The 16,369-nt window shown below is 41.7% G+C and overlaps 1 protein-coding gene across 14 annotated transcripts in view; it reads left to right on the top strand.

Annotated features, from left to right (window-relative positions):
- Positions 1-31: 31 nt before the first annotated feature.
- The window catches only part of SYNGAP1 (synaptic Ras GTPase activating protein 1), a 389,983-nt gene continuing 373,645 nt past the window's right edge, over positions 32-16,369 (top strand). For 13 of the 14 annotated variants that reach the window (XR_012247524.1, XM_073642002.1, XM_073642010.1 and 10 more), the window contains exon 1: positions 32-188. Coding sequence is in view for 13 of the 14 variants with exons in the window: in XM_073642002.1 (XP_073498103.1) it covers positions 158-188 (31 nt within the window). In the remaining variant the exon portion in view is untranslated. Of the gene's footprint in view, positions 189-2,257; positions 2,698-16,369 lie in introns of those variants that run through there. The other variant, XM_073642006.1, reaches the window with a different exon arrangement.

The raw sequence follows: 16,369 nt of genomic DNA on the forward strand, positions 1-16,369 counted from the left end.
ATGCACTAACTTCCTGCTTGCTGACGAGCCGCATCCGCCCCAGGCAGTATGGCGCGCGCAACGTTTCTATAGGAACGGCTACTCTGTCTTCTCCGCGCAACTTTATTGAGGTCATTGACGCAGAGACAGAGGCTGCAGCCCAAGACAACGGTGCACCATGGGAGTTGTATCCCGGGGTGACGCTTCATGTGTGTATATTTACATGCTACCACCTCATACATGTGTCCCCGTCATTGTGTCTGTTCATCTGTGCGCGACTGGAAATGCTGCATTACAATGGCGGGGGCTCCGAGCGACGGCGGCGGTACCGCAACCACCTGTCATCATTCACATGCACGGCATGGGGGCGGCTGTATGTGGAAATGATGTGTATAAATGCAGATAGCGAGAATATAGATGGCAAATATAGATACACATCTGTATACAGCACACCGGGGTATATGTGTACAGCGACATCACCGGATCTGTCACCGCTGTCTAGTGGGGAATGTCTGTATACCGCACACAGGTGTAATGTGGACAGTGTGTACAGCCTCTATATACCTGTATACTGCAGCAGTGCCTGTATAGAGGTGTAACTGCTTCTAGTGGTGTGTGCCTGTATACTGCACCCATAACATGCTGATACATATAATATATATCACTTATATATAAGTATATGGCTATATACTGTGCTCAGCTATATGTAACTGTATATATGTAGCACGTGCTGATATTGTATCTATCATATATATACATATATATATATATATGACTTGTCAGATGTCTTCATAAGTACCGTATATAGTTACACAGCTCCATCAAGTTCACCCTCTCTCCACTGGTTATTCTCTATCACTAAATAGTTGTATCAAATATATATATATATACTGATATGTATTGGCATATGTCTATATACTGTACACACATATATATATAGTGTAAATAGAATTGTATCTATGGCATAGTCACATCTCTGTCTTGGTAAATGGCTATATAGTGAATATTTTTATAGTTTTATCGATTTTTCTATATATATATACTCATGTATTGGTGGATGTATATATAATGTACACACATATATATAATGTGTTGACATAATTGTATCAATGGCATAGTCACATTTCTCTGTCTTGGTACATAGCTACATATGTATATAGTGAATATATGATTGTATTGATTATATATATATATATATATATATGTATGTATGTATGGGGATTTAATGGAGAATATGATTTTTCATATATATATATATATATATATATATATATATAATGCCTCACACACTGGAATGTATTGATATTGTATCTATTATATATACTTCTCAGTCTCTCTTGGTAAATGTCTATATAGGTATATATTTATATATGTATGGGTATATGTCGATATACTGTACACATGGATATATATATATATATATACACACATACACACACACACAGCATATGTTGATGGAATTGTATCTAAGAAATATACACATCTCTCTGTCTTGGTATATAGTGAATTTTTATAGGATTGCATTGATTTTATATATTTATATATATATGTTTGGTGAATATGTCTATATACCTCACAAACTGGGATATATTGATATATTTTTATCTAGTACATATATTTATCTATCTATATCTTGGTAATTGTCTATATAGGTATATATTTGGTATACATTTACATGATTGCATTGATTTTGTACATATGTATGAGAATATGTCTGTATGCCTCACACACTGGTATATATTGATATAATTGTATCTATGATATACTCCTCTCTGTATACTGCACACGCTGTTGTATATATAGTGTATATTGATGTCACTATTTATTATATTGTCCTGCTCTTTATATTCTATTTGCTATCATTTTGCTATTTTTTGAGCCCCCTTATACTGGGGCTAAGTGTATAGAGGGGTACAGATGCTGGTGCCTGGCGATGATTGTATCCACAGGAGATGTTGGGGGTGATTGTACTGAGGCTGCAGGAGGCTGCGGCTCTTTTCTTCAGCCTGTTAGATGGTCAGCTCTTGGGCTTAGTGATGCACAACTAATGGATGCAGATTTAGTCGTCCCTCCGTCCCCTGTCGTCTTTCCCTCGTCTCTCCTCCTCCTCTATCTGATGCAGCATCTCATTGCGAGCATCCTCCACCTCCTCCTCCTCCGCTCTCTCCATCTCTCCCGTTTCCCTCCTCTTCTTCTCCCCCCCCCCCCTCCCTCTCTTTACATTTCCAGCTGCAAAACCTGACGGCCTGGGTTTTTTTTTTCTTTTTTTTTTCTTTTTTTTTCTTTTTTTTTTTTATAGACAATATCTCCTCTTCTCCTCCCCTCTTCCCCTTTTCTCTCCCCCGTCTTCTTCCTTTTTTTGGCCCCCTCCCTACCATTAAGACTCCTTCTTTTTCCTCCTTTTAATTGAACACCCTGTTTTTTTCTTAATTTGCTCTCCATCTCCTCCTGTATGTGTAATTAGGATTTCTCTCTCTGGCTCCTGGTGACTGCTCTTCCCTCCATTGTACGGAGCCCCTCCATCCCATCCTCAGCATCTCCCCGTCTCCTTCACTCCATCTTCCCTTCCGTCTCCATTCCTCGCTTTCTCCTGCAGTGAACCCTCCTCTCCTCAATGTGATCAGACTTCTTACCTCCTCCCGGTGTCTTCTCCGGGGGACTTTCTATGTCCAGATTTCCGTCTTAGCTGTGGAATGATGTTCTATGCTCCCTTCAGAGGTAAACATTGCCACTGTGTCCTCAACCCCCTAAATCTGACCCTGTGTGACCCCTACCCCCTTTTTGGCTGTTTCTCAAACTCTGGCTCTTTCTAAACTTGCCTTCTGTGCCAGTTTATTGGTCTATGTTGCTGTGTCTCTCAAACTTTCTCTGGCTCCCCATGTCGCCCGCCTGGCGCGTCCCAGACTCTCCCATTACTTCTGCTCCTCAGTGTCGTGATGATATTGTTTTTTTCCTTGGTTGTGTAGGATGTTGGTAAAGCTGTAATAACGGCGGTGCTAGCAACCATGATCTCAATCCTTTCCAAATGATAGATAATGGAGGAGAATGATGACTGTTTCCTGATCTGATGATTGTCTCCTCTCATTTCAGAACTTATTGCTGCAGTTACCAGTCTCTGAGGCTTGTGCTTTTCTTACTGTAGGAAATTCCAGGTCCACCATCATCTTCATCATCAGGGCTGGACTCATCCCAGGGGCCGGGTAGTCATTGTGGGGTATTATCTATTCAGTCATTGAACATTTTAATAGAGAGACCTTGAAATAGTGACACTGATTCCTAAAGTTCACCCTTGGTCATCATCATCTTCCTCATTGTGGTCTTTGAGGCTCCATATTTACATATGATGCTAGTACATTTATACTGTTGGAGTGTGATGTGGTGCAATTGTGTAATGTCCATGTATGCACTGGATTATGATGGAACCTAATCCACAGGCCGTTATTATAGAGAACCCACAATAACGGAAGTCATTGTCAGGGCTTATTACAGTGGGGCTGCAGTGTCGGTGTGCTCCCACAGCCACACCACCCGGGTTACATTTATAGTTACAGTACATCTTTAAGGCTTTAATATTATGCTGGTATATACAGAATTTGACTGTCTTCCAGTGAATTATTTTTGTGAATGCACCAAGCAGTAAGAGGTATTTCGAGGTAACATGAATTTGTTCTGCTTCTATCAGTGGATCTTGTGATTTTTAGATAATGTATTGATGACTTGTTACTGTAATCTCCATGTATTACAGCTCTCTACCGGAAGCTGTGAGAGAATGCTGGGAGTTGTCATCTTTCTAAGGCCGGGGTCACACGGCAGTCAATTCTCTCATGCGAGAGAATCGGGCCGATTATGCTAATTTCACTCGGATAAAACCCTGTTCGATTCAGATCCGAGTGTCGCCTTACTGTGATCCGATTCTCTCGCATGAGACAATCGTATCACAGGTGCAAAGAAGATGCATTCTCTGTGTCTGCAGATCTCTGACTGCACTCAGATGACGTCCGAGTGCAGTCCGATGTTTCACATGCACCCATAGACTTGAATGGGTTTGCCTGATTCGATTATCGCTGAATGCTGAAAATGTTTTCTCATGCCGAATCTGCATGAAAAATAATCACAGATCTGCACTGCCCCATAGTATGACTTTGGTCTCAGTACTATCGGATCAAACATCAGATAGCACTCGGCCGTGTTATACACTAGTGTGAGAGAGGCCTAACAGCTGGAGAATCACAGGTCCCGGATCTAATGTGTAAGAAGGGACTGTCAGATTCCCTGTAGGGATCTGATTTCGAAAGGGAAATAAGATCAGCCATGTTTGATTATAATCATTGTGTAATAAAAAGTTCTGCAACTGTGTTTTTGACCATTTTCACGATCTCTGCTTGCTGTCAGTATTGGTTCCCACAGCATGTGCGAGACTGCCGAGGTTTATGTCCTCGGTCTCCGGTGTCAGCGCTAGCTTAACATTAGCATCAGCCATCAATTCACATTTTTGTAAAGCTCCTGATGGGAAGATGCTTGTGATTTGTCATCTTGGATTCTCCGAAGTCTGACACTTTGTGGCTGTAGATCTTTTGACTTTCTCGGTAGCATCATAGGTGGTATATAAAGTACCTGCAGGTAATTGGGAGTTATTGTTTTCCAAGCTGATGAACTGAAGGGTTCAGGGTCCCGCGGAGCTCACGTCAGTCCCTACAGTGAATGTCTATGGCTGTGTATCCGACATGCAGCAGCCTCCATGTGTATTTTTCTGTAGTCGGCAATAGAGCCTGGAAATATTTAATTTGTATTCTGTATATTGTGTATATCCATGGTTCATTCTATATTTACTGAGGCAATGGGGGTGATGTGGGTATGAAAAGATACGAAAAACGTCCTAAAGTAATCACCGCTGACACAATTTAGGAATACGGTCAGATTATGTGCATTTCCGCTGTATTTTAATTCTTTTTTTTGTGATTGAGGCCTGCCGCTGTACTTCATTTTACACGGTGGTCATATTTAGAACTTGCTTCACGCTGAATTGGGCAGCGGATGTCAACTGCTGTATGTACATGACGCTCCTCCGTAACTGATGTACATGACGCTCCTCCGTAACTGATGTACATGACGCGCCTCCGTAACTGATGTACATGACGCGCCTCCGTAACTGATGTACATGACGCGCCTCCGTAACTGATGTACATGACGCGCCTCCGTAACTGATGTACATGACGCGCCTCCGTAACTGATGTACATGACGCGCCTCCGTAACTGATGTACATGACGCGCCTCCGTAACTGATGTACATGACGCGCCTCCGTAACTGATGTACACGACGCGCCTCCGTAACTGATGTACATGACGCGCCTCCGTAACTGATGTACACGACGCGCGTCCGTAGCTGCAGGAAAAAGTTGTGCCGTGTTCAGTTACAGGTAACATTATGGAGTTATTCTAAAAACAGTTCTGAAAGACCAGGTGAAAAGAGCCAACAGATCCTTACCTCTCATAGACATGCACAAATGCTTCAATCAAGTATACATGTTTTCAATGGGGAGAGGGGAGTAAGTCGCCACCAGACTCCACTGACAGCTGCTTAGCTCCCAGGAGAACGGAAGGGTGTGAAAGGCAAAATATCACCTGTTGGGGAGAGGAGAGAGGTCCCTATACACATCAGGTGGGCCGCTAAGCAAACATTACTGCAGGTTTAGACTACACATAGGGCTTGTTGTGGTCTGTAGCCATGGAGGCGATTTTTCATTTGGGATTGCCTGCAGCATATTCGCAGTGGATTACCATACTAGTGTTGTGAGCGAGATTTCAGGTAATCGGCAGCATGTGAATTTATGCTGCGGATGTTGCCACAGATTTCATCCACAATAGCGGCTTCCAATTAAAATACTGCAATATAACGATATTACAAATTGGATGTGATGCAACCCAGAAGGCTAGAATTTCTTTATTTTTTTTTTTGTCATGTCTCCTTACTTTTTTCTTTTTATTGTAAAGAAAAAGCATTCAAAAAGACACATGAACCCCAAAATTATACCAGTAAAAGCTACAGACTGTCTTACGAAAATCAACCCATCACATAACTCCGTTGAAGAAAAAAAAACAAAAAACTAATTTATGGCTCTTCCAATCTGGCAGCTCAATTTTTTTTTTTTTCCTAAAATGGGATTTTTAAGATAAAAAAAATAAAGTAATAAAATTGAAATAAATTATACAGATTTGTATTGGGGTGTCCATAACAATCCAAATTATAAAATGAGCATGCCATCTATTCAGCCCAGTGAGCAGCAAAAGAAGCACAAACAGAGCAAAATTGCTGTTGTTTTTTTTTTTTTTCAATCACTTTGCCTCCCAAAAAATGGAATCAGAAGCAATCACCAGTCACATGTACCCCGAATTGCTATTGGTACTACTAAAAACTGCTGCTCCACCACCCCTAAAAAATAAAATAAAACCCTTGTGAAACCCCATTCACAAAAAATGTAAAAGTTTTCTCATCATAGGAACAGAAAATATATATTTAAAAAGTCATGTTAATGCGCAAAAGTCATAAAATATAACCTGCGCCCATAACAACCAAAGCTATAACTTTAGCATGTTATTTATTCTGCGGGGTGAGGGGATAAAACACAATAACAGGATAGGTGGATATAGTTCATCTTACCTCTCAAAAATATGTAAGGATCAAATCATGATGTGTTCCAAAATAGTTTCACTGAAAACTATAACTTGACCTGCAAAAAATAAGCCCCCAGCTCCTTAAAGCATATACATTTAGTATCTCTGTAATTGTACTGACTACTGACCCGCAGAATAAAGTTATGATAACAGGACAGAGTTTGATGTCAGTTTCCCTTTAAGGCCTCATGTACGGTGTTATGAACACAGGGAAAAAGAGCATAATATCGAACTGTCCTTAACAGTGTAAAAAAACAGCGCACAAGATGAAACGACGTACCTATAGAAAAATTGCAATTCTCGCCAATTGCATAACACACTGATTTCTGAAAAACACCTGCACGGTCAAAATGTTAACTAAGCCCTTAGGTCACACATGTCAAACTCTGACCCGAGGGCCAAATCTGGCCCTCAGGGTTAGTATATTTGGCCCGTGAAGCCAGGCAGGATCATTATTCTATATGGAAGAGTATGTTGGGCCATTATACTGTATGGAGCAATGTGGGGCCATTATACTGTATGAAGCACTATGTGGGGCCATTATACTGTATGGAGCACTATGTGGGGCCATTATACTGTATGAAGCACTATGTGTGGCCATTATACTGTATGAAAAGCAATGCGAGCCCATTATACTGTATGGAGGACTGTGTTGGGGCCATTATACTGTATGGAACGTAATACAAGACCCATTATACTGAATGGAGAACTATTTGCTGCCCATTATACCATATGGAAGACTTTGTGGGGTCCATTATACTGTATGGAAGGTAATACAAGACCCATTATACTGAATGGAGAACTATTTGCTGCCCATTATACCGTATGGAAGACTTTGTGGGGTCCATTATACTGTATGGAGCACTTTTTGTGGCCATTATACTGTGTGGAGGGCTTTGTGGGGATTACAGTTGGGGAATCATACTGTGTTGGGGACACCATACTTAGCCGGGGCAAGGGGGTACAGTAGGGTCATCATACCATGCATGTGGAGGGTACTGTGGAGGAATTCACTGTGGGGATGTCTTACTGTGTTTGGGGGGCACTTTTGTTTGAATCATACTTTATTATCTGTATTATTAAATGTTTTTTATCCTTTGTTATTATTTAAATTAGGCCAATGGGCCATATGCTTTTTACTGCTCTTACATAACATTATTCCAATACGCTAAGATCTATTAATTAAAATTAACTTTCTTCGTGGGACAACACCTTTAAGTTTGTTTGCCTATGAAAATGTTCGTCATAATATTTAATAATAAGGAAAAACTTCTTCAATTGTAGAAATTTTTTTAATAAACATCAAGGCTGGCCCTTGACTTTGTCCAAGCTTTTAATTTTGGCCCTCTGTGTATTTGGGTTGGACATCCCTGCCTTAGGCCTCTTTCACATGTCAGTGTCTCCAGTGTGTGTGGTGACAGTTTTCACACATATCGGAGACACTTACACACACATAGACACATTCAAATGAATGGGTCTGTGCACATGTCAGTGTGTTTCTACAGACCGTGTTTCCGTGAGCAAAACACGCAGACATGTCCATTTTTTGGACACTAATCACACACGGATGACATCTGTGTGTCATCAGTCTCTGACACGTACCGGCACCTGGGAATCAGCGGTACAGTTCGCACTGTTCCCGAATGCTGGAGGCAAGTTTCATCATTGTCCCTTGCTTGCGCTGAGGGACAATGTTGAGAGTAGTATTCTGCTGCCGCTTTCTCCAAAAAGTGTAAAAATAAGAATAAAAAAAAAAAAAAAATCATTATACTCACCAGTCCGAAGATGAAATAATCCATAGTGCACACGCTGTAATCCATGTGACCGACATTTTTGCTTCAGTGTGCGCGGTGGCTTAAGGTGACCACATACGCTGAGTAGCAGGGGAGAATGACTCAATGCAGCAATCGGGCCCCTGACCTGCGCTGAGGTCAGTGAGCGGTGTCCTGTCACTCAATGAGCTCAGCACAGTTCATGGTGATGAGCAAATGTTGGTCAGATGGATTACAGCATTGGACAGTATGGATTTTTTCATCTTTCCCAAGCGCGCGCTACGTGTGATTCTGATGCGGCACACGGTTGCCACACAGGTACGCACAGACACCTCCGGTATTATTTTTCCAGTACCGGAAATATCAGGGCATGTGAAACAGGCCGTAGGTGAATACTTTGACTGGTGTCGTTTTGAAAATAAGGTCAGATCTTGGGGGGTTTCTTTTGTACTGCCACCTCTGGGGCTCTGCAAATTTGACAGGGTGCCCCTAAATGGGTACAGCAAAATATGTGCTCCAAAGCCAATTTTTTGTTTTCATGGACCAATAGAAGAGAAATCTGTGAAACATCTCTTGGGGTAAAAATGCTCTTTAAAATTCCTTGAGGTGGTGGTGGTGTGGTTTCCAAAATTGGTTCACTTCTTTATTTATTTTACTTGCTTATATAGCGCTATTAATTCCACAGCGCTTTACATACATTATTATCTGTGTCCCCATTGGGGCTCACAATCTAATTTCCCTATCAGTATGTCCTTGGAGTGTGGGACGAAACCGGAGAACCCGGAGGAAACCTACACAAACACAGGGAGTACATACAAACTCCTTGGAAATGTTGTCCTTGGTGGGATTTGAACCCAGGACCCCAGCATGTCAAAGCAACAGTGCTAACCACTGAGCCACCAGGCTGCTCTTCTGGGGGGTTTTAATTGTGCTTATACCCCCAAGAGGCTCTGCAAATACGATATTGTGACTGCAAATCATTTCAGCAATATCAGTGTTCCAGAAGCTAGATTGTGCTCTTTCCCTTCTCAGCTGGCCTTGCACCCAAACTGTAGTATCCGACAGCGGTTGCTCCTGACCTCATACACATGCACAATTGTTTTTTCTGAGTGCGAATGTACTCGGGAGAACATGCGTAACAAAACCTAAAACAAAATGGGGCCTATTCATAAATCTGATTTTGGCCTCTTCACCTCGACTTGACCTATCATGGAGCAGAAGGATTGCTTACAGCACGCTTGCTATGTAGTGAGCTGTGACTGTTCACCACCTCGATGACCGGATGCAAGCGGAGGCAGGGAGAATCTAACTTCCATTTTCTCCCTACAGCTATACTTTATATTAGGCCGTTCCACATGCTTAAAGCGCACCTGTCAGCAGGATTGTGCTTAGTAAACTACATACACTGTTAGGTGGGCGACATTGCACTGATTAATATGATACCTTGCTTGATGAAATCCATCCTGTGGTTCTTTTATAATCTTTATTTTCATGTCTGCCATAATGATATGCTCGTGCTCTAGGGCGGGACTTTAGGTAGGGGCTGTAGCTGGTACTCTCATTATGTATGCCTATCTCTGGCCTTTGACAGGTCACTGTGCTTTCAGTGACCTGCCTACTGTTTTAAATATTGCCTGTATAATTTCTGTTCAAAAGTGAAAATTTACATCCCCCAATATGGCCGCCCGCACATGCGCAGTAGCATCTTTTGGTTGCTGAGATTTTGCTAGAGGGAAAAAGAAATTTGCCTGCAGCAATATGACCCCCCGCCGCCCGCGCTTGCGCAGTACCATTTCTCGATCGGCATCATATTGCGGCACCCAAATTCTTTTTCCTGAAGCAAAATGGCGCCCGCTCGTGCGCAGTAGCATCTCTCTCAAACCAAAAGATGCTACTGCGCATGTGCGGGTGACCATATTGGGGGATATAAATTTTCACTTTTGAACAGAAATTACACAGGCAATATTTAAAACAGTAGGCATGTCACTGAAAGCACAGTGACCTGTCACAAGGCACAGATGGGAATACATAATGAGAGCACCAGAGCACATGCATATCATTAAAGCGCTCCTGTCAGCAGGATTGTGCTCCGTAAACTACATACACTGTCAGGTGGGCAACATTACACTGATTAATATTATACCTTGGTTGATTAAATCCATCCTGTGGTTCTTGTGTAATCTTTACTTTTGGTTTGTAGATAATGATATGCTCATGCTTCGGGGAAGAACTGTGTGGGGGGCGCTCTATCTGGTGCTCTGCTTACATATTCATCTGTATGCGATTATGACAGCTCCCTGTGCCCATACAGACCTGCCTCCTATATATAATGCATCTAGCAGTGCGGGGCTAGGTAAAATATCAGGCAGGTCAGTGACCGCACAGTGAGCTGTCATAAGAGCATACAGATGAATATGTAAGCAGAGCACCAGATAGAGCGCCCCCCACAGGCCGCCTTGGAGCATGGGCATATCATTATCTATAAACTGAAAGTAAAGATTAAACAAGAACCACAGGACGGATTTCATCAACCAAGGTATCATTTTAAACAGTGTAATGTTGGTCACCTGACAGTGTACGTAGTTTACTGAACACAATCCTGCTGACAGGTGCGCTTTAAGATGGTATTTGCCTGAAAATTACAACTATCCCTGCTCTCAGTCTCCCACAAGTTGCTAGTGCATTTGCACACCAACTTCCATTATTCCTGTCTCTCCCCCAAGGGACGAAGGGTTGTTAAGCTCTTGGGACCTGCTGAATACCCTCTTTGCTGCCATCTTGTGCTGTTCTGAAGCTCGGATTGAGGCTAGGCTTCATAGGAGCACATCATTTTCAATATCTGCTGCAATACTGTGGTATTGTAGTGAATAATATAAGCAATCAAACAATTGTTGCTTCAAATCCCTATTGAGGCTAAATAATAATGTAAAAAAAGTATAAATATTCAAATCTCTGTTTAAAAAAATAAAAATATGAAAAATAAACATATTTGCTATTGCCGCATAAGTAAAAGTCCGCTCTATCAAATATAAAATTATTGAACCTGTAAAGTAAATGCTGTAAAGAGCAGAAAAATCAAAACGCCAGAACTGCCATTGTTTGGTTACAGCACTAAAAAAAATGCTACAAAAACATTGCCTCTACCCCAAAGCATCAATACCTGGCCCACAGGAAGGGGTGACGTTACACTTGCGAACCTCAGATCCAATTCCTGCAGTGCGCCAAGTGACCACCCGTTACAGAGACACATACCATGTTCCATGCTGCGTTGCCAGCCTCTGTCATACCAGGCCCTTTTCTAATAGGAGACCCATGACAGTAGCCTCCAGCAACATGGCTTCAGGATTGATTCTCCCAGCCGCCATGTCACCCACATGACAGGAGAGTACTATACTATGTACTAATGTGCCGGACAAAATTGTTGACACCCTCAACTTAATATTTGGTGGCACCCCCTTTGGAGTAAATAACTGCAATTAATTCCTAAAACCATCAACACGCGTCTTACACCACTCAACTGGAATTTTGGACCACTCTTCTTTTGCAAACTGCTCCAGGTCTCTCATATTTGAAGGCGCCTTCTCCCAACAGCAATTTTAAGATCCTTCCACAGGCGATCAATGGGATTTAGATCCGGACTCATTGCTGGCCAGTTCAGAATTCTCCAGCACTTTGTTTCTATCCATTTCTCCGTGCTTCTTGAAATATGTTTGAGTTCATTGTCCTGCTGGAAGACCCATGACCTAGGACGCAAACCCAGCTTTCTGACACTGGGGACTACATTGCAACCCGAAATCCTTTAGTACTCTTCAGATTTCTTGATGCCTTGCACCGAATCCAGGCACCCAGTGCCAGAGGCAGCAAAACAACCCCAAAACATCTTTGAACCTCCACCATATTTAACTGTAGGTATTGTGTTCTTTTCTTTGTAGGCCTCATTCCATTTTCGGTAAACAGTGGAATCATGTGCTTTACCAAAACCTCTATCTTGGTCTCCTCTGTTTCCCAAAAGGATTTTGGCTTACTCACTTACATTTTGGCAAACTGCAGTCTAGGTTTTTTATGTGTCTTTGTCAGCAGTGGGCTCCTACTGGGTATCCTGTCATAGTGTTTCATTTCATCCAAATGTCGACAGATAGTTTGCACTGACACTGATGCATCCTGAGCCTGCAGGACAGCTTGAATTTCCTTGGAACTTGATTGGGGCTGCTTATCCACAAAGCAGACTATCCTGCGTTGCAACCTTTCATCAATTTTTCTCTGCCGTCAACGCCCAGGGACATTAGCTACAGTGCCATGGGTTGTAAACTTCTTGAATATGTTGCGGGAATGCGCACCGTGGACAAAGGAACATCAGGATCTCTGGATATGGACTTGTAACCTTTAAATTGTTGATATTTTTCAACAATTTTAAATCTCAAGACAGTTTGCTTCTCCTCCTTCTATTCTCCATGTTTAGTGTGGCGCACACAATGCAAAGATTAAGTCAACTTCTTCTCTTTTTATCTGTTTTCAGGTGTGATTTTCATATTGCCCACACCTGTTACTTGCCACGGGTGAGTTTGAACGAGCATCACATGCTTGAAACAAAGTTAATGTCTTGAAGCGTCTACGGCACCATACCATTTATAGTGAAAGAGAAATATCACCCTGCTATGAACTCTCACGGTTAATAAGGTTTTAGGTGGTGCTCAGCTATAGTTTTAAATGCGGTGAGTGCGGCATTTTTTCATTCTCTTTGCATAGAATCTTAAAACAACCCACTATTTTGAAAAGCTATGTAAGTTTATTATCCCCACCTAGAATTCCTGCTGAACCCGTAGGATCTGGATGAGCAGTATTATAGACATCAGCCAGATAGGAACGCATTTATTGTAGAAGAAATTTACTGGGAATCTCTTACTGGAACACTACCATTAATATGATGTATATATGAGATAATGGACCTCCTATGGTGAGGTGTGGTATAGGAAGTCACTGCAGCATCCCGCGTCCGTGCTCGCCGCTATCAGGCACATTACTGAGATGTATATATACATATATGTCCTTATACTGCGCAGTAGGGAGTCATTATTTGCTCCAATGCACATGTAATCTAATATCATCTGCTCGTACCCTGATAGACTCCTTATAATGATGGGGATCAGCATCGCCGAGCAGGAAGTCATATACTTTACTGCATATCTTTACATAAAATGCCTGTGTATGAAAATACTGATAAATCTCACCTAAAAGGTCAGACCTGTAAGGAACAGTAAAATAAATTTATAAAAAAAAATGCTAAATTCTTCTCCAGTCCTGTCCGACCCCGCAGTTTCCATCCTCTTTAGCACCACATTGATGTAAACTTTGTCCAATCTGTTTTTGTGGAATGTGATATCACATGGACACACACTTACAGTAAGTAGCGTGAAATTAAACTTTTTACTTAATTTAATTATAGATCTGATCTATTTAGGTTTTTTTTTCTGAATCTGGCAGAGAACAGCTTTCATATCTTCAGTAGTTAGTGTCACATGTGACACTTCAGTTATGGCCTTCGCTACATTTTCCTGTGCAAAAATGACAGCTTAAACTGCAACGAAAATAGCAAATTTTCCTTCCAGATTTGCAGGCGGAAAAATCGACAGCGTATGTTGCAGTGAGATTTTAACAAATATTATCTGTACGCGGTGGAAAAAAAAACAACAAAACGTTATCTGTGGCGTGGATATTAATTCTGCAACCGCTCAGTTTATGGTGGGCATTTCCCTCTTCGCAATGCAGAAGATTAAAGCCGTGACAAATTCACAAAAAAATCCTCAAATTAACATGCAAATTTTTAACACTGATTCTCCCCAGGTATGCGGCTAATCTGCATGAAGCAGAGGATACATTATATTGTCTGTTTTCCATATAATACTAATCTGGAAGTAAAATGGGGGAATTTACAAAAAGGGCAACCTTTAAAGGGTTATCTCTTCAAAAAACTTTTCCTTATATCTACAGTTCAGTGTAAAAAAACAACAACTGTGCTTTACTTGCTGTCCCGGGGTGCAGCGCAACGTTTCTACCATTGCCCACATTATTTGGCTGCAGTGGTGAAGTCACATCGACATCACTGAAGCCAATCAGTGAGATCAGCGGATCTGCTCGTGTAGTCGGCACAAGCCCCTCAGAGCCACAGAGCTCACTGATACATACAGTAACAGAGACTGGGGCATCAGTGGAGACTCGGCCCTGGAAACGAGGAGACTCTGTCACTTTTTTTTTTTACAAAAGTAATTTTTTTTGCAAAAGTAATCACCCCCTTGGGCTTTTTACCTATTTTGTTACATTAAAACTTGTGTTTAAATATTTTTATAATCCAACTTGTGTGTGATGCATCAGCACTAAATAGTCTAAGTTGTTGAAGTAAGAAAAATATAGGCAAAAATGTAATTTATGGGATCAAATAACTAAAAATTGGCTTCTGCATATGTATTCACCGGTTTTGCTATGAAGCCCCTAAAAATGAAGAACAAGGAGATCTCCAAACAAGTCAGGGACAAAGTTGTTGAGAAGTACAAGTCAGGGTTGGGTTATAAAAAAAAAAAAAAAAAAAATAGCCCAATCTCTAATGATCCCCGGAGCACCATCAAATCCATTATCATCAAATGGAAATAACATGGTACCACAACTAACCTGCCAAGAGAGGGCGCCCACCAAAACTCTCAGCCCGGGCAAGGAGGGCATTAATCAGAGAGGCAGCACAGAGACCAAAGATAACCCTGAAGGAGCTGCAGAGTTTCCAAGTAGAGACCGGAGTATCTGTCCATATGACCACAATAAGCCGTACACTTCATTGAGGTGGCCTTTATGAAAGAGTTGGCAGAAAAAAAACTTTACTTACACACAAAAGTTGTAAGGCTCGTTTTGAGTTTGCCAAAAGACATGTGGGAGACTCCCCAAATGTATGCAGAAAGTGCTGTGGTTAGATGAGACCAAAATTGAACTTTTTAGCCACCTAGGTAAACTTATGCCTGTTGCCAAACAAACACAGCTCATCACCCCAAGAACACCATTCCTACAGTGAAACATGGTGGTAGCAGCATCATGCTAAGGTGATGTTTTTCAGCAGCAGGAATAGGGACAATAGTCCGAGTCGAGAGGAAGATGGATGCTGCGAAATACAGGGATATTTTTTGAGCAAAACCTGTTTCAGTCTGTCAGTGATTTGAGACTGGGACGAAAGTTCACCTTCCAACAAGACAATAACCTAAAGCGTACTACTAAATCAACGCTCGAGTGGTTTAAGGGGAAATGTGAAAATGTTTTGGAGTGGCCAAAGCCCAGACCTTAATCCAATGAAGAATCTGTGGCCAGGATTGAAGATTGCTGTTCACCAGAGGAAACCATCTAACTTGAAGGAGCTGGAGCAGTTTTGCCTTGAGGAATGAGCAAAAATCCCAGTGGCCAGATGTGGAAAGCTCATAGAGACTTATGCAAAGCGACTTACAGCTGTAATTGCCACAAAAGGAGGCTCTACAACATACTGACTTTAGGGGAGTGACTGAAGTTTTCAGTTATTTTGTTCTATTTGTTCGCGTCACAATAAAAAGAAAACCAAATGTTCACAGTTGTAGGCATGCTCTTTACATGAACTGATGCAAACCCTCAAAAAACAGTGAAATTCCAGGTTGTGAGGTAGCAAAACTTTTTCTGATTTAGACAACCCTGTCAGATCCTAATCTGCCCGTGAGCAGAGGTATCAGTCACATCCAGGCTCTTTTGCTTCAAGGGGTCTAAAAGCTATTCAGTCCCATAAGAACTCACCAGTCTTACATAAGGTCGGTATGGGGTCCTGCTACAGATTTTGCTTTGTGCCTCTGTGCCCAGGTTTCAGACCATTCCACTGATTATTGCAGAACAAGTTAGAAGTTCTGTTCACGTTCGCAACCAAATTTTTTTTACTGCTCCAAATACAT

This window comes from Phyllobates terribilis, unplaced genomic scaffold (assembly GCF_046119375.1).
Source record: "Phyllobates terribilis strain yellow unplaced genomic scaffold, ASM4611937v1 Scaffold_7__3_contigs__length_470593459, whole genome shotgun sequence".
In the NCBI taxonomy this organism is placed as follows: Eukaryota; Metazoa; Chordata; class Amphibia; order Anura; family Dendrobatidae; genus Phyllobates; species Phyllobates terribilis.